The sequence below is a fragment of the Mastigoproctus giganteus genome, chromosome 5 (assembly GCF_048544385.1).
Source record: "Mastigoproctus giganteus isolate SK-2022 chromosome 5, ASM4854438v1, whole genome shotgun sequence".
NCBI classification, from domain to species: domain Eukaryota; kingdom Metazoa; phylum Arthropoda; class Arachnida; order Uropygi; family Thelyphonidae; genus Mastigoproctus; species Mastigoproctus giganteus.
Window position 1 is genome coordinate 106,160,205 of NC_143579.1, and position 26,421 is coordinate 106,186,625.

General features: G+C 37.4%; 1 protein-coding gene across 1 annotated transcript in view; it reads right to left on the minus strand.

Annotated features, from left to right (window-relative positions):
* Gycbeta100B (guanylate cyclase soluble subunit beta-1-like) overlaps positions 1–26,421 on the minus strand; it is a 123,260-nt gene that overhangs the window by 50,050 nt on the left and 46,789 nt on the right. The window contains exons 5-6 of the mRNA XM_090373395.1: positions 19,776–20,200; positions 2,717–2,983 (exon numbers count right to left, since the gene is read on the minus strand). Of these exons, the coding sequence (XP_090229521.1) occupies positions 2,717–2,983; positions 19,776–20,200 (692 nt within the window). The remainder of the gene's footprint in view (positions 1–2,716; positions 2,984–19,775; positions 20,201–26,421) is intronic.

A 26,421-nucleotide genomic window follows, 5' to 3' on the forward strand; every position in this document is an offset into this window, starting at 1 on the left:
TCAATTTTGCCTATTCAGATGACGTGATTATTTGCATTGCAGGAAGATCCAGGAGAACCCTTGAGGACCGAGCAAAGATTGTCCTGGATGACCTGGTAAGGTGGACCCTCAAAAATAAATTAAAAATATCAAACAAAAACAAAGCCAATGATCTTCAAAAACAGGTTGGATTACTGCCTAAAGTGCTTATTCACAGGAAGCAAATTCCATATGTGGCACAAACTAAACACCTTGGCATCATATTGGATGACAGGCTCGGTTTCCAACCACATGTGAACAGTTTAGCAAACAAAACCAAAGACTTCACTGCAGCCATCATCAGGATCTCCCGTTCAGACTGAGGACTCACCAAAATAAAGCTGTGTTCTTGCCAATTGCCTCCTGTGCTGCTGTGGTCTGGTTCCTTAGGGTCACTAACAGTAAAATCTGTTACTGCAGCAAAGAACCATGCTGCTTGTGAAATAGGGAGTACCAAGAACAACTTCAACTAATGCACTGCAGGTTCTATCAGGGGGGGGGCCCTTCCCCCGGACCTATATATAGCTTATAGAGGCTGCATCTGCAAGCACAAAAAAGGCCTACCAACCTTACTCCTTGGAATAGACTGCAATTCTGCTACAAATATCAAACAGGAAAAAATAAACCTATGGAATAAACTCCTTTCCTGTTGGCAGGTTAGATGGGATGAAAGTCCCACTGCAGAGGTCACCAGACTTTTTATCCCGGATGTCATATTTGCCATGAATAAGCCGCATTGTAATTGGTTCTACTTATCCATGAGCACATCCTACATCTTAACAGGACATGGTGCTCTTAAAGCAAAACTGTTCCAATTCGGACTGGTGACAAATCCTCATTGCCCCGGTGGGCAAGAGGAATCCTGGAATCACATTCTATTGTCCTGCCCATCTACGAAGCACAATGGACAGCACTTAAAAATAAGGTTCAGAACATCTCAGGAAGTCAATCTTAAAGCCTTATTTGAAAATGAGAGTAACTTTCAAGCCCTTCAAATCTTCACCAACGATGTCTTCAGCAGAAGAATACAGATGCTTCACTACACTGGATAATTCAACAAGCTCTTGCTGAGCTGTTCCCTGTGTCACCTACCAGTCATCCTGGACTTGAATTCTTTTGATCTCTGAGGTTGTTCAGAGATGTCAACCACTGTTTTTTTTTATTATTATTATTTTATTTGTTTATTATTATTAATTAATTTATTTTATTTATTTATTTTATTATTATTTTTTTCTTTCTGCTGGTACTCAGAACTGGGCATCCCAAGTACAGGATTGCGGGCATCCACTGGTATTGCACTACCTCCAGTGGATGTAGTGCAATCATCACTTGTTCATCATCAACAATCTCGATCCAATTGAGCATGTGGAATGAGCTCTTCGGGGTAGAGATTCACAACCATCCATACAACTGTGGGAGCCAGTTGAGCCAATATGGATGAATCCCTGTGGCACATGTTCAACACCTTATTGAGTGTTTCCCAACTGCCAGGATGAATCCAGGCTGTTGTTGAAGGCTAAAGGGAAACTTGCTCATTATTGAGTAAGTATAACTAATAAAGCGGTTACTCAATGTATATTAGTATTATTATGAATGTTAGTATTGGCAATATGATTACAAGGAAGCAAGGCTTATACAGCACCAGCAAAAAAAAAAAAAAAAAAAAATTAATTAATTTTTCTTTCCTTTCAATAATTTTTCCAACTATTCCTTAAATTTATTCAAACTACTCACCTCTATAAGTTAACTAAGTTAAAGTTTATTCCAAGAGTTGACTATCCTTTGGTTGATTGCAAATTTCTGCACATCTATTCTGCAGCCTCCATTTTCAGTTTAAATCTATGCTCCTCTTGTGTGTTTCATCTGAGTAAGAGCAAAAATGCCATCAGCATTTTGTTTACTTTCACACTTATACCTTTTAAAGCCTTATACACTTCAATTAGGTCTCCATGCAGAGGCCTAGTTTACAGAACCACAACCTTCCTTGGTAAGAATATCCCCTTTTGCCTGCCCCTAACTAATCTTGTTGTTCTTCTCTGCACCATTTACAACAGATCTATATTCTTCTTAAAATGAGGTTTCCAGACTTCAAATGTCTGGAATACTGAATTACTGTAGTTTATCAGTAATTCAGTTTCCAGACATTTCCTATCCACTGCCTTATACAACAGTATGACTAACTCTTTACTGCAGCCGAAAAAATTTTATATTTTAGTGACAGAATCCCCATGAGCTGTTCTAACAGGTTGTTTTCACTGTCAGAGAATTTCATTTCAGAGTGCCTTTACTTCTATGTCATTTTCATGCTCCTCCCCTTGAATTTGGTACCATACAAATGGTATATACCTTTGAAAATAAAAAAGAAAGTAAAATAGGAAGAAACATGCAGAAGTATAATGTACTCTCACCTAGTTTTTTTTTTCTTTTTCTTTTTTCTTTTTTTTTTTGATAAAGAGTAATGTATTATTAATATTTTGTGGCAGCCGAACCTGAGAAGCAGTAAATTTCTTAGATTTACTGTTTTTTTTCTGTATTTATATGGAGTAAGGAGATGTAGTTAAATTTACAGAATTGACTTATGCATTTATTGAATAATCATTAATTTTTCATAGTCACTGTTTTATCTGTAGGGATAAGCATTTGATATCTTATTCTTTACAAATTTAAATTATTGAATTTGAGCAAAATACTATAATACCTGTCAGTTTTCCTTTTCTCATCTTCCAGTTCTCTGTATGTTTGCTGTAGTTTATCAGTAAGTATCTCAAGATTTTTAGTCAACTTGTATTCGGCTTCAAACTGTTCAGACAAGAGAACTAAGTCTCTTGTTGCGTCATGTAATGGGATATCACTAAGGTAGAGACCTCGCCTGTTTAGATCATCTAGGTTGAGAACACTTGGTGAACAGAGAAATAACATGAGGTCTGTCTCAGCCACATACAGCATTTGACCTTTCAGTCGCATCCTGAAAAAAGATGAAAATGTTTTAACTTTTTGGAACATTCAAATTTATTTCTTGAATGCCACATGTAATAAAATTTGTACTGGCATTATGTTCTATAAATTTCTCAACATAGGAAGTATTGAGTGAAAATTGTTCAAACTTGATTAGTTTCGTACTACATCTAATCAGTATATTTCAGCGTTCTTTTGCAAAGTTGGCTATGTTTTGGTGCAGTGGTTCCCCACCTTTTAGCACACATGGGCAGTTTAATTCAAATAGGAGTGTGGTTATAGTTTCACCTTGAAAAAGAAGTATGAATATGCTTATTTACTTATTAACTGGTTTTTATTTGCATTAAACAAAACAGAAAAAATGTTCAGATATTTACTGAGTATGAATAATGCTCTTGCAGAACAGCCCTCTTTAAACAGAGGGCTATTCTGTTCTCTGCAAGTTTTTTTATTTTTTTAAATTTTTGTTGTTGTTTAATCCTTAAGTAAACCAGTGGAACCCTGCTGTTTCATTGGTGTTTAACCTGTTGTACACCAATGGAAACAGTCAAAAGAGCGAAGGTGGAATTGGCTTTCTGGTCCATAAAGATATAAAAAACAACATTTTGGAATTCAAAAGGACATCACCAAGGGTTTCAAGACTACTACTCAGGATTTTTAAGAGGTACAAACTAAAGGTTATAATGATATATGCACCAACGTCGAGCCATGATGATGCAGGGGTTGAAGAAATGCACACCAAAATTGAGAGGCGTCTAGATGAACAGAAAACTCAATACACCATTATTATGGGGGACTTCAATGCTCAGATTAGAAAGAGACAAAACAGCACAGAAAGGGAAACTGTAGGAAATTTTGGAATTGGTAAAAGAAATGAAAGAGGTGAAAAACTTGTGGAATCTGCAGAATCTTGAGGAATGTCAGTAATGAACACCCATTTCAGTAAATTTCACCCTTTTTCAAGAAAAGGGTGGACAGAAAGTGGACATGGAGAGCCCATATGGATTAAAAACTAATGAAATAGACTTCATCCTCACTAACAGAAGATATATTGTGAACAATGTTACCATCCTGAACAAGGTAAATGTTGGAAGTAATCACTGGTAAGATGCACAGTTCATACAGATGTAAGAAAAGAAAGGAAAAAACTGACTCTAATAAACAATACAAAGATTTTTGAGATAACAGAAGCTGTGAAAAAGCAGTATGTACTGGAACTTAAGAACAAGTTTGAGCTTATGAGAGAACAATAGAATGGTGGTTTATAGGTTATGGAGCAGTTACATGTTTTTTCACACGATATTATCCATGGTCCCACAGGACCATGCGCAGTAATGACTCCGCCTTTATCCCGTTCTACCCGAACCCGTCACAACAAATTTCTAGTCCTAAAGACTCATGGGATAAAGTGCTTACAACTCCCGAGCAGGAAGTTGCGATCTCTTGTTTCAAGATTTAAAACATCGGTTCCCTCCTGCTGCAGAGTGGATTACTGTATTCCCTGCTGTGGCTGCTATGTTGGGGAAACTGGCAGGAGGCTCAATAGTCGTGTTTCCAAACACAAAAAAGCTATCCGTTTAGCGGACATGGTGTATTCAGCCATTGCTGAGCACTTCTGATCAACCCAGCATGACATTAACCGTTGCTGCAATGTCATGATTATTGATCGGTCCTGCCGTTGCCACGCCTGGCTGGGATCACTGCACATCTCACGCTGTAACGATTCCTTTAACCGGAACAGAGGATGTTGTGTCCATCCCATTACTGAGACAACCATCCTCTTGGCTGACAAACATTGGCATTTGCAACGTTCCCAGGCATTACAGCTACAACTACAAGCTTTCCCTTCTAACAGCTAATTGTTACATACATGCAGTTCACCATACAGGACTTCCATGGCATGCACATAGATTTCTATATTTTAGATTAACGGTCACATCTCATGAAGTATGCCTTCCAGTCCGAAAGCTATGTATTACTTTCCTGTATTATTTTTACTTGTGATTTGTTTTTGTTTGTGTGAACATCAGCATATGCATATTTTTATGTAACATTAAGCGTATTTTTTACTACAATCTGTCATTTTCTTTCCGTTTTTGCCCTGTGACACAATAATTTATTATTATTAATATTATCCACTTAAGTGAAGGAAAGTGGAGAATGGGAAGAGGAAGTAAAGGAAATAAAATAGCTATGTTTGATAAGACATCATGCAATAATAAATTGGATTAAAGACTACAGGATATGGACATGTACCAAATAGATAACTTTTAACATAACAGTTAAATAATTTTTTAAAAGAATTGAGAAAACAAGGAAAAATTAATCTTTTACAATGAATTGGTGTAAGAAATTTGATTACACGTACTATGAAAATGTGCAAGCCTACTTATCCTTATGCTTCATAATTTCTTATAAGTTGTCTATGTTCTCAGGTCTGTCTTGATTCTTAGTAAAAATCATTTCCTAGCTGCCACTTTTCTACACCTATCAAGGTAGTGATACAGAAGAGTCAAAGGGTTAACAGAAATATTGGTGCTAGTCAAGAAGAATTCCAAAAACCCAAAAAGTTATCCAAAAATGAAAAAGAAATGAGTAAATGGGGGCTTCACCACTGCAGAGTTAGTTGAATAGCATCATAAAAAAAAAAAAAAAAAAAAAAAGTGACTGCACCATAACATATAAACAGCAACTGAAAACAAATAATGCTTTCAAAAAGAAGTGATTTTCTTATTTTAACAAGATTAATGATCTTCACTAAAGTACACCTTCCGGAGTTCATTGTTAAGTTAATTAAGTATAGTTTTTAATCAGTTTATCTAGGTTTCAAAAAAAAAAACCAGGCATGCTTCAGCTGGACTGTATTTTAGAATGCATAAGGTCAGTTTTTGGGTGCCTAAATGCATAAGCACCTGTTGTCTTCACTATGTCCATCTGCATGTAAAAACTTGACTCCCTGTGATTTTCATGAAATTTGATATTTGGTTCATATAGAAAGATTTTTCAAGCCATCCCAAATTTTATTGAAATTAGACAAATAGAAATCCAGCAATTACTATTTCAGCTTTCCATACAATTTTTATTAGAAGACGAAATGCATAAGGCATAATTTCTTATGGGTTTAGGTAATTAACTATATAATATCAGTGTAGATACACCATAGTTTACCCATTAATTTGAACTATGTATGTAGTGTAAAGGCATCGTTTTAATTGTATCTCATATTGTGGATGCCTTCCCAATGAGATAGCTGGTATTGCACTACTTCGAATAAATAACGCTTCTCTAGTAGAGAAGACTACTGTTATTTATTTTCAGTGAGTACCACCACCCAGACGATTGTTTCAAAGCTAGTTGGCTTCATCATTGGTGGGTGGGCAGGTACCCTGGTAATGCAACATGCCATCACAGTTATTTATTCACCATTTAGCATCTCTCATATTGTGGAAATAACTTCACAACTGTGATGGCATGTTGCATTACCAGGGTACCTGCCCATCCACTGCTGATAAAGCCAACGAGCTTCAAAACGATTGTCTGGGTGGCAGTATCCACTGAAAATAAATAAGTAGTCTCCTCTACTAGAGAAGTGTTATTTATTCGAAGTAGCACAATACCAGCTATCTCGTTGTGAGGGCATCCACAATATGAGATACAATTAAAACGATGCCTTTACACTACATACGTAGTTCAAATTTATGGGTAAATTATGGTGTATCTACACCCGATATTATATAGTTAACACAATTTAGAGAAAAAAGAAATTCATACATTAAATGTAGTTTTAATGCAGTATTGTTAGTTTTAGACAGCAGTCGATTCATATGTATTGTTATGTAAGACTTGTGATTGTGGTGTTGCTGGGAAGATATATAAATATATATATACACATATATACAGGGTGTCTCAAAAATATTGGTACAAACATTTAGGGAAGGTAGGTAACGTCTAAAGGAATGTGAATCGCATAGGAACCCATAACCGGAAACGTCATGGGAAAGTAGTAGCAGAGGCACAAGAAGAAGAAATGACACAAGACAGTAATCAGTGGCAAACATTTATTTGACATAATATTAACAATGAAGTACGAGATGGATGCATTTCATGATGTTACAACAGATGCCCGAAGGTTCTACCATGAGACGCGATGAATGCGTGACACCGACACAGCATGGATTGGCGGACACGGTCGAACACACCTGGAGTTTCTTTGACAGTAGCAGCAGCGCAGACGAGTCTCGCCACGAGATCCATTTCCGTCTCCACAGGCGATTCATACACGATAGATTTGAGGGGCCCCCACACAGAAAGAAATCAAGGCTCGATAAATCAGGTGAGCGTGGGGGCCAGGCAACGGGTCCACCACGGCCAATCCATCGATGCCCAAACTGCCTGTTCAAATGGTCACGAACACACCTTCCATAATGGGCAGGCGCCCCGTCATATTGAAACCAAATGTTGCATCTCACATTTGCTGGAACATCGTCAAGTAACCCTGGTAGAACTTGTTCAAGAAAGATCCGATATTTAGCGGAGTTCATGCAGGATGGTAACAGGTATGGGCCGACTAAGCAGTCACCGACCATACCTGCCCACACATTTATTGCGAAGCGATGTTGTGCCGCATGGGGGCACACACTGTGTGGGCCCTCTGCTAATCCATACACTAGGTGCATGTCTGCCAGCTCACAGTTTGTATATCGATGCATGCTCTTTGTGTGGCGACTACTGCTTGAATGAGTAAACCAGAAATTTTCCCTCTCACGAACTGATGAACAGCGCCGTGTACCGACTTACGGTGACGTTTCTGGTTATGGGTTCCTATGCGATTCACATTCCTTTAGATGTTACCTACGCCCCCTAAACGTTTGTACCAATATTTTTGAGACGCCCTGTATAGAGAGAGAGAGAGAGAGAGAGAGAGAGAAAAGACTTGAAAAAATGAGCAAGAGGAGAGAAATAAATATTATTCAGTTGTAATTAAACTGAATGGTTAAGTTTCAAGAACTTAAAATGTAGTTTCATTGAGTGTTTTGTAAAGTCTATATCTTAGTATATAGATAAAGTTCTATATATTAGTAATTACTTGATAAGAAGATAACTATATTTACTTCTCATTTTAGTTAATCACAGAAAAAGAAAAAAAACCAGTTAAAATTAATTTTAATTAAAAAATAGAATGCACCAGAAATCTAATGTACTGTGTACATTACCTAACTTGTAAAGGAAGCATATTATCATCAGTTGTTTAGACCAGTGGTCTCCAAAGTGGGGTGCGCAAGATGATCCATGTGGTGCGTGAGATGATCAGTAATAAATCAATATTTATTAATTATGAAAACTAGTTTTTTGAAACGTAATTGAAAATAAAAATTATAAATAAATGTTTTTTTAATACTTCAATATGTGCATTTGTTTGTGCAGCTTTATTTGATCATGCACATTCAAGTACATGCATTTTGTTTTGTATTTTTTTATTTGTGATTTTATAAATGTGATTTTAGATATACTGCCTTCCATGTAAATGATTTATAAATAAAAAATTATGTATATTAAACTTATATATTTAATTTTTTTATTTTTTTTATTCTGGGGTGCGTGCTAGTCCTTTTAAGTAAAATGAGGGTGCGTGACCAAAAAACGTTTGGAGACCACTGGTTTAGACATTACTTAATGAGAAAAAGTTCAATCAATATCACACTTTTAATATATGTTTCCTTGTTTCTGGAAAGCTATTAACATCAATCATAGCCTCCCCTCCCCCAACCACAGAAATTTATTCATATAATTGAGAGCATATTTTGTATATTACACTAGAATGAAAAGTTGGAATGAAGCCAAATTTTTACCCATGTTCTGTTGGTCCTTGGGAAAATTTCAGGTTGAGTTTTGATTTTTCAGCCTTCATTCCCTCCTCTTTATAAAAAAAAGTGGCATAAATGATAGTGTGTGAATTTCCATTAATCAACAAGAAAAATGTGGATTAATACCAAATTTTCAAAATATATTCTGTTGGCCCCTGGGATGGTTCAGTTCTGATTTCATAGCATTCCCTCCCTAGTTTCTCCTACAGAAATTTTACTATAAATTTGGAACAGGAGCTTTTAGGAATCATTGTAACACATTTTCATGTGGATGGGTTGACTTATTTTGTTATAAATCATGAATTATTACTATTTGCTATTAACTAATTAACTTGTTTAAATAAATTTTAACTAACATTAACTAACTTGTTTAAATAAATTTTAACTAACATTAACTAACTTGTTTAAACAAATTTATAACTCACGAGTTATAAATTCTGTCTTTTATCTTTTTTTTTTTATGATCATTTAACTAAACAGATAGTGAAGCGAACTGCTTAAAAAGCAGCTGTTGTGTGTGTGTGTGTGTGTGTGTGGGTTAATAGTACATAAGTTGCCTTGGCTATAAAGTGTTTTAAAGAGAGACTCTTGCTATATTAATATTAAATCAGCACGACACAATAACTAACAGCCAATTGGGCTGCTAATTATCATCTATAATTATAATCAGCATTCTGAAAATATAATGGCATATTCATAATGGCAGTGTTTCACTTGGTTCAAAAAATCACTTGGTTTGCAAATTTATTTTTAAACTTTGCAAACCAAGTGATTTTTTTTTATCTCATATATTTATGGTTATGTTATGGCTCTGTATGTACACTGTGAAAAGTCTTTGAAATAGTAATAGTATTTGCCATATGGTACAAGGAAGCCACAGGTTTTTGCTGCACTGGCAAAAAAAAACAAAAAATAACACCAAGTAGAAAAGAAAATACAAATTATATATTTCTATCCTCATACAGGTAACTATCCAGTTGACCTTTGAATTTATTCAAACTGTCAGCCTTAACTACCTGCAAGGGCAACTTGTTCCAGCAATCAGTGACTTGTTGGCCAAAAGAAAACTTCCTACAATCTAATGTAAACCTCAACCCCTGTAATTTAAATTTATGGCCCCGAGTTCTTGAATTCTTTAAACATTCTTTAGTGAGAATTTCATCTTAGTTTGTTCATTTTACTAATCCCTCTCAGAGCCTTATAAACCTCTGTGAGGTGCCTGGTTGCCAAGCTCTGTAGCCCACACAACCACACACCTCAGTGTGAGGTGTGTGGTTGCTACAGGCACCTCACAGGTGACCTCACTATATTTATGTTGCCTGCAAATTTTGACATCATGCCTTCTATCCCTTCATCAATGTCATTTATGAAAATTAGAAATCTTCTGCCGATCTCACCATCCAAATTGCCCATCTTTGGACCTTTTCAAGAAGCTCAATGTCTTTTTTTCAGATGAAATCTCCATACTTGAGCACAGTATTCCAAATATGGTCTTACAATTGCTTTATACGGTGATATTATGACCTACTTATCTCTACAGGATAACATTTGATAACTCATTGATAGGACACTATGGGCTTTCCTGGCTGCTTGTTTACGCTGTTCAGAAAACTTCATATCTGCCCATATCATAACTTATTCCGAGCTCCTTTTCTTCCTCTACTGTTTTTAATTCAACTCCACCGAGTGTGTAATTTATTTTGGAGTTGCTCTTCTCCAAATATAAGACTTTGCATTTTGCTGCATTAAAACTTAGATGCCACTTTTCTGACATTTCCTGATGCCTGTTCAAGTTATCCTGAAGGAGCAGTGGTTGGCACTGATCATTAACAACCCTACCTATCTTTATGTTGTCTGCAAATTTTGACATCATGCCTTCTATCCCTTCATCAATGTCATTTATGAAAATTAGAAACAACAGTGGTCCAAGAACCTATCCCTCAAGGATCGGTTCTTGGATCATTGTTACCCCACTCCTGACATTACAATAATCTGAAGAATATCCATTAATCACAAACCTCTGCTTCTACCCTACCTAGCAGTCCATCTTAGAATCTTACCAGTAATCCCAACCTGTTCAAGCTTATACAGTAACCTCGCATGAGGAACTGAATCAAATGCTTTGGTAAAATCCAAATAAACTATGTCGAAATTGCTCCCTACATCCAGCTCATGAGTAACTGTGTCAAAATAGCCTACTAAGTTAGTTAAACATGATTTTTCCATTAACAAAACAATGTTGTGTGTCCTTCAGAATGCCATATCCATCTAAATATCCCTGGACTAAGATTTTTCCTATCACTGAAGTCAAATGGGACATTATAATAAGTTGGGCATAATGTGCCAAGCCAATCTTTTGGTTTGGCTTGGCACATTATGGCCTGAGTTTCCACTTCACCGTTAAAAATAAAATCAAACCAAACGAAAGTTTCCTTCGGTCTGCAGAATGGGTTGCGTGTGTTACACAAACAACCATTCTTTGATGTTATAATATGCTTGATCACTTCTGAAGATTGGATTGTCATGCTATCTGTGCAGTATTTGGTAATTGTCACACATTGGAGGTTGGCAGATCACATATCAGACAGCCTATTTTCCTCATTCCACAGTTCTTTTTGATTTTTTTTCCCTTTGGGAGAAGGCTACTGAAGTAGGATGAAGTGTTCAGAAAATCATTCCTGCACATGTTTGAGAATCCTCAAACTGTTTTTGGACTTCCTTATGGGTCATAAATTTAAGATCATATGAAAAGTCTATCATAATAGTAAATATACTCTGAACAAAGGAGAGGGGATTGGGTCCCACTTGGCAGTGCCTCTTCACCATTCTGTTTACAACAATAGACTTCCCTAACAGTGGCAGAATGCAACTTTTTCAGAAATTTTGGACAAGGTCCAGTATTGGGAGAGGATATAATTTTCAATTTTTCAAGAAAGGTTATGCCTTAAAATTACACGAAAAACTTATTTAAAATGTGAGCATACATGCAATTGTTTGCTCACATGTGTTACCATTCAGTGTGGCTAATGTGATAGCCTGAAATGTCATATTAAGCTTACTCAGGTGAATTATGGACATTTCATACGATCTTAATGTGATGACCCATAAAGAGTTTGAACATTCTGCCCAGAACAGTTTGAAGATTCTCAAACATGTGCAGGAATGATTTTGTGAACACTTCATCCTACTCTGATACCCCACCCACAATTCCCTTAAGTTTAAAAAAAAAAAAAAAGGGAAGCATTAAAGGAATTAATCATAGAATATACTATGCTTTTCATACCAACTAAGAAATACTCTTCAATATATATGCCTAAATGGATGTGATGTTAGATGAACTGATGAGACTCGTGGCAGAAAAGAAAAAAGCATGGGATGCATATAAATTATAAGGCGACACAAAAGCCTATGGTAGATATAAACTAGTCTGTAATCAAGTCACAAGGTATTAGCATTAGCATTAGTAGAGGCATTTGATGCAAGAAAGCAAGCTTATGCAGCATCAGCCAAAAAAAAAAAGAAAAAAAAAAAAAAAAACCCCACTTCACCCCTCTGTTCGTTCAAAATACCTGTCCAGCTGAGCCTTAAACTTATTTAGGCTATCAACCTCCACTACAAGGGATGGAAGTCTGTTCCACAACTAAAGGCAAATTTCCGCACGTCTATCCTACATCTGTCTTTCCTCAATTTGAATTTATGCCCTCTCAGGTGATTATTCTGAGCTAGAGGAAGAATCCCATCAGCATTGAGCATGCTCACACCATTCAAGGCTTTATACACCTCTATCAGATCACCTCGCTGGTGCCTAGTCTCCAGACACTGTAATTTGCAAAACTTAAGCCTTTCTTCGTAAGAGCACCCCTTTGTTCCATTCACTAATCTTGTTGCCCTTCTCTGTACTTGTTCCAGCAGCTCTACATCCTTCTTGAAATGAGGCCTCCAGACCTGTATACAGTACTCTAGGTGTGGCCTGACCATAGCCTTATACAAGGGAATAATCACCGCCTTATCCCTGTTGGAAAAATTCCTGTATATCATTGACAATACTCCATGAGCTACTCTTGCAGCCCATCTGCACTGCTCAGGGAACTTCATATCTGCCTGCACAACCACCCCCAAGTCCCTTTCATTCTCTACCACTGTCAGTGTAGTACCACAGAGTTGATACGTTGCTCTGGGGTTGCTGTTTAAACTTCATTTGCCACCTCTCAGCCCATCTGCTCAACCTTTCCAGATCCTGTTGCAGCAGCATAGTGTCAGTAGTGTCCTTGACAACCCTGCCAACCTTTGTATCGTCTGCAAACTTGGACATTAAGCTTGATATACCATCATCAATATCATTTATAAATACAGAAAACAATAATGGACCCAACACTGAGCCCTGAGGGACTCCACTAATAACATTAGTCCACGATGAGCAGTGTCCATTGATTACAACTCTCTGTCTTCTCCCCCTCAACCACCCCTTTATCCATAGCAGCAATTTGCCTCCAATGTCACACTGCTCCAATTTGTGTAGCAGTCTTCCATGTGCAACAGTATCAAAAGCCTTTCTAAGATCTAAGTATATAATATCAAAGCTATTCCCTGCATCCAGTTCTTTTGTGACTGCATCATAGTATCCAATCAAATTGGTCAGGCAAGACTTCCCCTTAACAAAACCATGCTGTGTCCGAGCTATAACTGAAGTCTTGTCTAAATGATCCTGCAGTGCTTCTTTAACCAGTGCCTCCATTAATTTTCCTGGAACAGAAGTTAAGCTCACAGGTCTATAATTACTTGTGTCAGCCTTTGATCCTCCTTTGTGAATTGGGGTCACATTTGCACATTTCCAGTCTATGGGTACCCCCCCTGAGTCCAAGGAAACTCTCATAATTATGGCTAAGGGTTTGCTTACTTCCTTTACTGCCTCCTTTAATATAACTGGATAGATCCCATCCACCCCGGGTGCCTTTCTTGTGTTTATCTTCAACAGTTTCTCCTCCACTTTACTCCCAGTTATTTCAAGATTCTGTAGCTTACTGCTAGAGTTGAATACACCTCTGGCATTCCCCTCGCTGAATAACTCCTCATGTGTGAATGTCGATGCAAAATATTCATTTAGTTTGTTAGCTACCTGAGCAGGATCATCAACAGTTGACCCATCAATATCAAGTGGACCAATCTGATTCATCCTCTTCCTTCTAGAGTTTACATAAGTAAAGAACTCTTTGCTGTTTTTCTTTGCATCCCTTGCCAAGGATTTCTCGTAATCTGCCTTCGCCTGCCTAACCTCCTTTGTAACTTGGTTGCATATCAACTTGTATCTATCATAGGCTTCTGTGTCATGTGTTAATTTGTAAGTATCCCATGCATTTTACTTCTCTGCCATATGCCTCATTAGTTCATCTGACATCCATTTTGGCCTAAACCTTGAACAATATTTCTTAGTTGGTATGTAAAGCCTAGTAGCTTCCAAGATAAGTTCTTTGAATGCTTCCCATTTTGAATTTGCTGTTGGTAACATCATCAGTTGGTCCCACTGTATAGAATTTAAATACTGTCTCAGTCCATCGTAGTCGCCTTTACGGAAGCAATAACCCTTCCCTTTACCCCTAATGGTAGTTACCTCTTTGAGTAATTCCCACTTCAGCACACTGTGATCACTGCCACCTAGTGGTTCATTTATCTGCAGATTCTTAATGCATGAAGAATCACTGCTGATAATCAAATCAAGAGTATTACTCCATCTAGTTGCCTCCCGAACATGCTGATGTAGAAAACAATCATCCAATAAATCCACAAAAGCCCTGCTAGTGTGTGAGTGACCAGCCCCCAAATTCCAGTCAATATCTGGGAAATTAAAATTTCCCATTATAAGACTCTCTGATTTACTGGTCCACTCTATTTCCCTGTACAGTTTCTTATTATACTCATCAGAGTCATTAGTCCTATAGCACACTCCTACTCTCAATTTTGATCTCCCAATGCTTATGTCACACCAAACTGACTCAACACTGCACTGTCCAGCGATATTGACTGGCTTCACTTCCTTTGTTTTTATGTGTTTCTTCAAGTGGATTGTTGATGATCTTGCTCAGGTTGCTGACAAATAGATTGAGTATTTTGCATCTACATTCACACATGAGGAATTCTTTAGGAAAGGGGATGCCAGAAGTTTATCTGACTAACAGAGCTAAATGAATTATTTAATAACTGGGAGAAAAGTGGAAGAGAAACTGTTGAAGTTAAACATAAAAAGGCACCTGTGGTGGATGGGATCTATCCAATTATACTAAGAGAGGCAGTGGAGGAAATAACCTAACCCTCAGCCATAATCATGAGAGTGTACTTGGATTCTGGGGAGCCCCCCTGGACTGAAGATGCATGACTGTATCTCTAATTCACAGAGGCGGATCAAAGGGTGGCACAATTAATTACAGACCTCTTAGTTTAACTTATGTTCCATCAAAAATATTGGAGTCACTGGTAAAAGAAGTAATGCATGATTATCTAGACAAGGCTGCAGTTATACTTCAGACACAGCATGGGTTTATTAAGGAGAAATCTTGTCTGGCCAGTTTCATTTGATACTATGATGTGGTCACAAAGGAACTAGACACAAAAAATAATTATGATATCATATGCAAAGCTGCTCCCTGACTTACATAAGGGTTGCATTCCATGGAATGCTATGTAAGTCGGAATTTTTCTAAATGCTTAAAATAGCCTGATTTAGTGAGAGAATTGAAGATATGGATTGAAGAGCAAGGGAAATTGGAATTCCTGTGTCCACAAAGATGGTTCAGCATGAAGCAAGAAGAATTGCTGATGAAAAAGAAGTTACTGATTTCAAACGAGGACACAATTGGTGCTTGAGGTTCATGAAACGGAATGGACTAAGCATGCATACACGCACCAGACTTGCCCAAAAGATGCCTGAAAGCTATGAGCAAAAGGTCCTTGAATTTCATCGTTTTGTCATTCAATGTCGGAAGACGCACCAGTTTGAGTTGGGACAGATTGCAAATATGGACAAAGTCTCCCTTCAATTTGATGTCCCAAGTAACAGAACTGTTGATAAGAAGGGGGTGAAAACTGTAACTGTGAAGACAAGTGGACATGAAAAGAGCCATTATATAGTTGTTCTAGCTTGTTGTGCCGACGGAACCAAGCTGCCTGCTCTGCTGATTTTCAAACACAAAACAATGCCAAAAGAAGACATTCCTCGAGGAGTGATTGTCCACGCTCATGACAAGGATTGGATGGATCTGGTTTGAGAAAGTTTGGAGCAGGAAACCAGGTGGGTTCTTACGCAAACCTGCCCCATTGGTGCTTGATCAGTTCAGGGCACACATAACAAAAAACACAAAGAAGATTGCTGCAGAGCAAAAAACAAAACTTGCCGTCATACCTGGAAGCTTGACATCACAGCTCCAACCACTTGATGTCAGCATTAACAAATTCTTCAAAGCTGCCATGAGAAACAAATGGAACCAATGGATGAAGTCTTCTGGGGACAATTTGACACCAGCAGGAAGAGTGAAGAAACCAACTATAGGAGAAGTTTGTACCTGGGTGAAAAGATCCTGGGATAATATCAAGATTGAGGTCGTTGTCAAGTCATTTAAGAAGTGTGGCATTTCAAATGCCATAGATGGAACTTAGGATGAGGCAATATATGAAGACAGTAATTCGTCATCAGACACAGATGAGGACAAGCTAATGGATGGGAGTTTTGACATTGATGAGGAGTTGTATGAATTTTATGATGAATAAAACTTGAGTTCAATAACTTTATGTATTACATTTTTTTTTCAAATTTGGGCCCCAAAATTAAGGTGCGTCTTATACATGGGGAAATACGGTATATATTAATTTTAAAAAGTATTGTATACTCATAGCTAAATTTTACGCCCAACCTGTTTATTTGCACTTGTTCTGGAGGATAGTGAAGGGTGCATGAAATTTATACCATTTTATACTTTTATACTTTTATACCATTTAAGGGAATACATGGTATAAAAGTTTGGGAAATTCTGATCTGTATGGATCTCTCATAACTAAGGTGCACCACAGAGATCTCAGAGTTGTATGAGATGGAAAACTTTGGCACTTCTCTTTTGCAAAGAGAAAGACACTCATTGATTTGTGGATTGTGAAACAGAAATAGTGGGAGTTCGTGGCACAACTTGTAAAGAATTATGTCTAAAGGCATCACCACAATTGTACTCTCCTCTTCTCTGAGCTGGTCTGTAGCCTCATCAATCAGTGTGAATATGATCTCAAAAGAGAGATAAAAGAATTCTTCTAGAAGGACCCTTCATAAAATTCTTATAATAGAATTCTCCTAGTGGAAATATTGGCTACTAAGATGGCTCAAAAAAACTTTTAAAAAATTCCTAATAATCTCTAGGAGCATCTTATACTAAAATCTTGACTGGAAGCCGTGGACATAACCATAACAGAGACAAACATAATCACTTTAGCAAAACTACTTGTGGTCAGGAGAAATGAGGGAGTGGGAGGTTGGTCAGTTGTCCCAGGTCCAGACATTTTAGATGGGGGAACAAAATTGGGGGCCAGGCTGATATGGGAAAGGTGAGCTGGTCTAGTGAGGCTGTTTTCTCCAGGGGGGCCTATGGTGGATTTTAATGTCCCTGCTCATGATTAGATAAAACATGCTAAACATAACTAGCATTGGTTGCATATCTGTGCACAAGGAGTTAAGGGTGGGGCCTGCAAGGTCTCTTAAAATTCAAAGTTAAGCTTGACTGCCCCTGAACAGGGTGTTTTGAGCAAATACAGTTATAGTCCGAAATAACTAAAGCATCAACTGCAAGTGTCTGTGTACTGACAAGGTTATTGGAAACTTCTTTTCCAAAAAATGAACCACAGATATCTTCTCTGACTTTCAGACCTAAATCATGCTTCAAAAGATGTGCTTCTCTCCCTAGATTCCCTAGCATAAAATTTTGCTCTGTGAATAGCATTATCAGATGATCTTGTCACATTCCTAATGCAAAACTGTTTTATATTACATTTAGACATTTTAATCCCCTCAAGCTTGTATGTTTGCTTGGGTAAATCTTAACTTATTCATTTCATGAAAATTTACTGTTTTTAGACAATTGCATATTACAGATTTATCATAAAGTAAACTTCAGGTGATAAATATACACATGAATAGAGTTTATTGGTTGCTAAGTATAGCATAATGATTACAAAATAAGTTTCAGATAATCTTTCCATAATCTAATCATTTTAAAGTCTTTTTGGACTACATTATTAAGGCTGAAAAAAACAGGGAAATAGATATTATGAATCAATTTTCTACGAACAGTTCTTAAAATTCAATTATAGTAAAAAAAAACAAATATTTTTTTAGAGATGTCAATCCAGCCTTTTTAGATCTTCTGAGAAGTTTTATGCTTTCTGTAGACTTAATGATACAGCCAAAAAGGGTCTGAAACATTAAATTACTGCAAGTGTTGCTATTTATAATTTATTTTGTAATCATAGCACTATATGTAGGAAATAAAATTTAATTTTATTTATTATGTGAAATTGGTTTTTACAATTATAATTTCAATGAACGCTATAATAATATACCATAGTCCAACATGTATTGGGTCAGCATATGAAAAAATATTTGGTTAGAAAAAAGAACTTTCAATATGGAGTGTACAATCCCCCATATGTTTTATGACATCAGTAACCCTCTGGAAGATGCTTTGTGCAAGTTTTTGGTACGAGACTGAAATCTTGCTCCCAGTTGTGGATCCAGAACATCTCAAGTTGTTCAGTTGGATTCAGATCTAGGATGAAAACTGCAAGTTCATTGCATTATTCTCCTTGAACCATTGTTGTACTGTCATGCTTCATGTAAAAAAAAAAAAAAAAAATGAGTATTGTACAGTATTACAAAGATTACCCCTTCATCATAGAATTGCCATAGTGCAAGTGTAATGCAGAATTTAATTCATAATGTCACAATAAACAGCAGCATTTATGGTTTCATTTATGACAATGGGAGGACCAAATCCAAAGTACATGAAAAAAAAAAAAAAAATTGAATCCAATGCAATAACACTACTACTATCATGCTCCAGGTGATTTATGAAGGTGTAGTCATGCAATTGTTGTGGGGTCCTAAGGTTGCTAGGGACCCAGACCATTGATATTATCATTGGTACAAGGAGCTTGCAAACTTATTGTGTGGCTTCTAAAAATATGTGCATCAGGACCTCAGACTACCTAAATCTGTCATTGATCATACCACTTCATTGATGGCACAGTACAATGTGGAAGAAGCTGTTCTTTGGGCATATGCCATATCAGGTACATCCATCTGATGCCTGGACTATAGTGAGTGTCATCACTCCATATTGTGTGACTCCTGTAATGTCCAATGTTTACATTCTCGACATCAGAATAGGCAATGATATGCAAAGAAGAGGGAGACAGCGTCAGCTTAAAGTAGCTACATAACCATGTTAACCCATTTTATGAAGTGTTTTTCCAGCAGTTGGTTCTACATTTATCCCATTTCCATCAACTGTCTGGAGTCACTCACCCAAACTTGCCTCTGCAATTTCTTCTCACAGTTAGTTCAATTGCCAGCATACTCTGGCACTCATTAATAGTGGTCTAACTGGCATAGGATGAATGTTGCATTACGTTCCTACAGCTGATTTTGGATGTCTCACTCTTTCTGCTATCGGGCAAATTGGTATACCCACTATGGAAAAATTTACTGTTCTTACTGTCATTTACTGTCCTCTTGTGAAGGGATCAAGGTCCTTTTCTGATTCATTTTGTTCCTACCCATCATGTCACCTCTGAAATTAACTATTACTTCCCAAGGGTGGGGTCTCCCAATACATGTTGGCGGAGAGCACATACCTGATAGATATGAAATAAAATAAATTCAAAGCTATTGATCTTCCAACTGCTTACCTGGAATGTTCCCTGGATTCATTACTCCCGTTTGGAGCTTTGGTTCGGAGGACAAAAACAGTATTGATGTGTGATAAGATTGTCTCAAATGTGAAGTCCATGTGAGGACGTACCATATCAAAGAGGTCAGTAATTTTGCAGTCACTCTGAGTTAATGCTGGTAGTACACGTGCCACTGATGTACCAGCCTGTTTGACGATCAACTGGCGATCAAACATCACGTGGAAAGGAAAAGCCCGGCAAAATGTAGCAGGACTAATCTTGTTTTCCATGGACAGGGTCTCGAATTCTTCTAATTCAGGTTCGGGAGTACGCTGGTGGTCTTCCTTTTCTGTAATGATGAACTGTACGTGGTCACATTCGTCATCTTTTGCTTTCACCAACTTCATTTCTACTTCTGTGTTGTGTAATTTACTAGCTACAGCCTGTAAAGATATATGTTAACTTGATGTACTACACTTGTTATCCTTTCTTATACAAGAAATCATAATTTAAGAACTTTGTTTATTAAATAAAATCTCTAGTATAATATAGAAATGCATACTCTATATCCTTTTCCCCCCGGATGGTGGGGGGTAAGAAGTGGCATTATTTGGTTCAGGTCGAAAGCTTGAAGATGAGATATAAACTACCGTGCCAGAAGTATCTGGACACTCATCTCTCCATATGACCTGTTAGCAGTATGCGTGGATAGACTGGTGATTATTATCTTTGTTTCTTGGCCCTACTTGACCATTTGAGTATATCTATTTTACCCTCATTCTTTCCATCTTTTCACTGTGTGGTGATGGTTAACTTTTAAGGTTCAGATATGTGCTGTTGCAAGCATTAATATGGCATCCATGATTTTAAACATTTTAAGCACCTTGCGGCAATTATTCTGCATACTTGTGATATCAGTGCTATTTTAGCCACTTTTAAACCTCTTCATGTTTTCTTTATATATCATTTGCACCATTCACTTTGGGGAGGATGGGGTTGTTTGAATACTTTCGATAGGGTGTAGTGTACATATACATTGCTGCCTACGACAATACAAACAACATAGATCTTATAATCACTGATTTTTAAGGAATACATAAGTTTTCAATTTTATGTTTTCCCAAACCAACGCTTGTACACCTATGTATATTATTGTTGAAAATTGTGTTCTCTGATCAGTTTGCCTGTTTACTAAACGAAAAAGCCTTGGTTTCCAGGAAGGGGAAACCATGCTGCTCTTGCCAGAGACTGACCAAAGCACATAGTCAATTTGACCACAGTGTGGAAAAAAGGCCATAAAAGTTCTTTGTGTCATCATAGGATTTTAAACAAGGTATTTTCCACATGGTTGCTCAAACCCACCATCTTGCAGGTAGCATAGTGGTTATAATCAGTGTTTGGAAGAATGAACTTTGGTTCTGGAAGAATCTGAGTTAGTTTTCTAAATATTTACTTATGGTTTTAATTGAAATAAATTATTTACCACATTATGCATAGACACTCCCATGGGCCCTGCTCCCAGAACATTTTGTTTTATATTATACAGAAAGATGAATAAGAGTAAGTTAGCTAAGGTATTGATAACGGTCAATCTAAAATGTGCTATTAATTTTTTAAATATTTATATAACTACAGTATACTGCTGTGTGCTGATGCTTGTAAAAGCTATCAATGTGGAATGTGCACGCACTAAAACTAAATTTATGGGTGCACCACTTGTATTATGCCATAAATACATAGCATGCACATTCAGCCAATGCATTATAAGAGTGACTAGTGAACCCTCAGTCTTTACAGTGAATAAGCATTTTTAGGAGCACACTTATAAATCTGTGGGGTCTAGACAGAATCAATGTATACAGGGCACTAGAGAAGAATCCTTGGGGAAAACAAATTTCAGATCATGGTACTAGAAACATTAATTCAAGAATATTCTTCATATTGTTCATAATTTAAAGCCATTTTTTTTTTATTTTAGAAAATTTATGATGACTGTAGGTTGTTAGCATTAGTAGAGGCATATGAAGCAAGAAAGCAAGCTTATATAGCATCAGCCAACAAAAAAAAAAAAAAAAAAAAACTTTCCCATTTCACCCATCCATTCACTCGAAATGCTTGTTTAGTTCTGCCTTGAACTTATTTAAGTTTTTGATGACCTCCACTATGACAGATGGAAGTTTGTTCCAACTATTAACCACCTGCTGGGTAAAGGCAAATTTCCACACATCTATTCTACAATTGTCTTTCCTCAATTTGAATTTATTTCCCCTCAGGTGAGTAAAGAGGAGAATCCCATCAGCATTGAGCTTGCTCAAACCATTCATAACCTTATACACATTGATTAGATCACCTTGCAGGTGCCGTGTCTCCAGACCCTGCAATTTGCAGAACTTAAGTCTTTTTTGGTAAGAGCAACCCTTTGTTCCCCTCACCAATCTTGTTGCCCTTCTCTGTACTCGTTCCAGCAGCTTTACATCAGGCGCCTCCGTAGCCAGGTGGGAAGAAGCAGCAGTGCGTAGCACACGCTTCTTGATTAGACTGGGGTTCGAGCCCGTCACCACAAAATACGGAGGTTGCGGAAAGGTCAGGGAATGACCACCGCATATCCCGGAGCAATATGGCCTTAGTTGCTAATGCTCCTGAAAACCAAATAACAACAACAACAGCTTTACATCCTTCCTAAAATGAGGCCTCCAGACCTGTATGCAATACTCAAGGTGTGGCTTGACCATTGCCTTGTACAAGGGGACAATCACCTCCTTATCCCTGCTAGCAAAATTTATGTATTTCATTGACAAGACACCATGAACTACTCAATGTTAAACTTCAGTTGCCACCTCTCAGCCCATTTGCTCAGCTTTTGTTGCAGCGATCTTGTCGATCTTGTTGCAGAAGTGTACTGTCATTAACAACCCTGCCAACCTTCATATAGTCTGCAAACTTAGACATTAACCCTGATATACTTCATCAATATCATTGATAAGTACAGAAAACAACACTGGGCCCAAAACTGAACCTTCGGGGACTCCACTAATAGCATTAGTCCATGAAAAGCAGTGTGCATTGATTAACACTTTCTGTCTTCTCCCATTCAACCATCCTTTTATCCATTGCAGCAACTTGCCCTTAATGCCACACTGCTCCAATTTGTACAGTAGTCTTCCATGTGCAGCAGTATCAAAAGCTTTCCTAAAATTCAAGTATATGATATCAAATTTATTTTTTGCATCCAGTTCCTTGGTCACCACTTCATAGTATCCAATCAGATTTGTCAGACAAGACTTCCCCTTAACAAAACCATGTTGTGTCTGAACTATAACTGCAGTCTTGTTTAGATGATTCTGCAGTGCTTCTTTAAGTGACTATTATTTTCCCTGGAACAGAAGTTAAACTGTCTGTAATTACTCATGTCACCCTTTGATTCTCCTTTCTGGATTGGGAACACATTTGCACATCTCCAGTCAATGGGAACCTCCCCTGAGTCCAAGGAAGCTTTCATAATTATGGTTAAAGGTTTATACTACTTCCTTTGTTGCCTCCTGTAAAATAACTGGATAGATTCCATGCACCCCAGGTGCCTTTTTTATGTTCAATTTCAACAATTTCTCTTCCACTTTGCTCTTAGTTATTACAAAATCATTTAGCTCTCTGCTAGAGTTTGATAAGCTTCTGGCCTCCACTTCCATAAAGACTTCCTACTGTGAATGTAGATGCAAAATACTCATTCAGTTTGTCAGATACCTCAGCAGGTTCATCATTAATTGAACCGTCGATATCAAGGGGACCAATCTGATTCATCCCCCTCCTTTTACAGTCTTTGCTGTTTTTCTTTACATCCTTTGACAAAGATTTCTCATAATCTGCCTTCTCTTTGATAACTTCCTTTGTGACTTGATTAAAGACTAGCTTATGTCTACCATAGTCTTCTATGTCACCAGATAATTTATATGTTTCCCATGCATTTTTTTTCTCTGCTACTGGTTTCATTAATTCATCCATTTAGGCCTAAAGCTTGAACAGTATTTCTGTTCAAGGTTTAGGCCAAAAAGCCTAGTAGCTTCCATGATTACTTCCTTGAATGCTTCCCACTTAGAATTTGCTGTGGGTAACATCATCAGTTGGTCCTACTGTACAGAATTTAAAAACTGTCTCAGACCACTGTAGTTACAATTACGAAAGCAAGAACCCTTCCCTTTACCACTGACCATAGTTACATCTTTAAGTAAATCCCACATCGGCACACTGTGGTCACTGACACTTTGTTGTACCTTTATCTGCAGATTCTGGCTGGTGCAGCATAAGCCATAGGCTTCCTTGCACCATGAGGCCATTACTAATACTAATAATAATTCTTAATGCATGAAGAATCACTGCTGATAATCAGATCAAGAGTATTACATCCTGTAGTTGCCTCTTGAACATGCTGCTGTAGGAAACAATCATCCAATTAATCCACAAAAGCCTTGCTAGTGTGCGAGTGACCAACCCACAAGTTCCAGTCAATATCTGGGAAGTTGAAATCACCCATTATAAGATAGTCTGATTTAGTAGCTGATTCTTTCTCTGTATAGTTGTTCATTGTACTCATCAGTGTCATTAGACCTATAACACACGCCTACTCTCAATTTTTCTTTCCCAGTGCTTATGTCACACCAAACTGACTCAACATTGCACTCTACGCCCATGTCAGCTGGATGCACTTCCTTAGATTTTGTGTTTATTAATTAACAGCATCACCACTCCTCCCTTTCTATCCTTTCTGTACACACTGTACTCGCTAAATTCCGATTCTGCATATTTTATCTGTGTGTGACACCACATCTCTGATATCCCAACAATAACTTCGATGTCTTCAGCCGCACCTCAAATTCATCAAAATTTATTTAATATACTCCTAGCATTGGTGTACATGCAAGTATACATGCACCTATTCTTACTCTTAGTTATCCTAACACATCCCATGTATTTACTTGTTCCATGATAACTCCCAGCAGTCCTGGAAATCCCGAGCACCTTGCTTTTCAGGCTGCTGCTCATTCCAATAGAAGCTGTGCAAGAATCACTTTCACCTCTGCCTGTGGCTACTATTAATCTATTAGTCTGTGAATCCCTCCAAGCTAGCAGTTTTCCGACCCACCTAACACTGCCTCGATAGCATTAGCAAATATTCTTGCACCCTTTCTATTTAAGTGTAACCCATTTCTGTAGAAACAATCCTTCCTGTTAACAAGCACAGACTGGGCTGAGAAAAATTCTACCCCATGAGCCTTTCACAGTTTCTCCAGGGCTGTATTGATTGTCAAGGCTCTTGTCATATTTCCTCCTATCATGTCTGGGCAGAATTGTAGACACTTTTAAATTTAACCCTAGCTCGCAACTTTTTTTCAACATTGACCTGTACTTGCTAAGTCTTCAGATCTCCCACTCTTAATGTAATTAGTGCCAACATGTACAACAATATCACCCTTTGTACCCTTAAAAGATGATATCTGCTCTACAATGTCATCTACTTTTGCCCCTGGCAGACATACCCTGGTCTTGTTTCACCTATCCTTTTTGCACAATATATTTCCTGTCTCTCTGACGATAGAGTCACCAACAATAACTAGCTGCTGTGAGACCAGTGCATTCTGCCCTGATGATTGTCACTGTGTTGCCTGATGCACAAAAGTGAGCTCTGGTGTTCAGTTGGGCAGCTGAGAGCTTAATGGGTACCCCATTTTAATTCCTTCAAGGGCATCTATCCTACTCTTCAAACTCTCACAGATACCATCAGAACACTGAGTTGCTGCTTAATTTCTTGACACTCTCTGCACCTCTTGGCACATTATAGCCTTAGTTGCTAATGCGCCAATAAAATCTAAACCAAACCAAACCTCTCTGCACCTAGCATAAACAAAGACATTCTCCTTGGCTAGATCATTACCTGTTCCAGAAAGTTCTGCAAATATTTCACAAGTTGCACATTTTTTTAGGCTGTGATGCACCGGAGAATCGCCCCCTTTGGCTCTCCCCCAAGCCACAACACTCCCGCTACTTTCTGCACGTTGCTTTGTTGCTCTAGTCTAGGGAATGATTTTCGTTTAAATATGATTTAATTAATTAACAATGAAAATATGGTTAATAAAATTTAATCGATTAATAGACTAGACTATACTAAACTTGACTATATAATACTATACTACGCTGATATGTATTACACTATCTCCTTTTTATGTTATACCTTATGCTGTCAAGTTTGAGATGTATGCTATCGAGTTATGCTATACTGTAACAATCACAATGTTAAATTTGTTATATCCTTAGCTAAATAAAATAAAAAAAATAAAAAAATATATGCCCAAAAAGTGATTAAAACCTTCAAACTGCATATTTATTACAATTAAAACCCTACTATTTTTCTGCACTACTGTTATGTGCTATGATATTCACGCCCAACACTCCGAAAGAATAGCAGTACAAGTAACGAGTCCTAACTTACAAAATCACTAGCTAGATTTAAAAAATAAGCTAACGAACACTACTAAGCCTATTTAATCTATTTGTAAAACACAAATTAATATTAATATTCTTAAGAGTAACAGATCTGCAGATTTACTTAACAAGTACAGGTCAATACTGAAAAAAGTCACCAGTTAGGGTTAAATTTGCCATGTCAATCAAT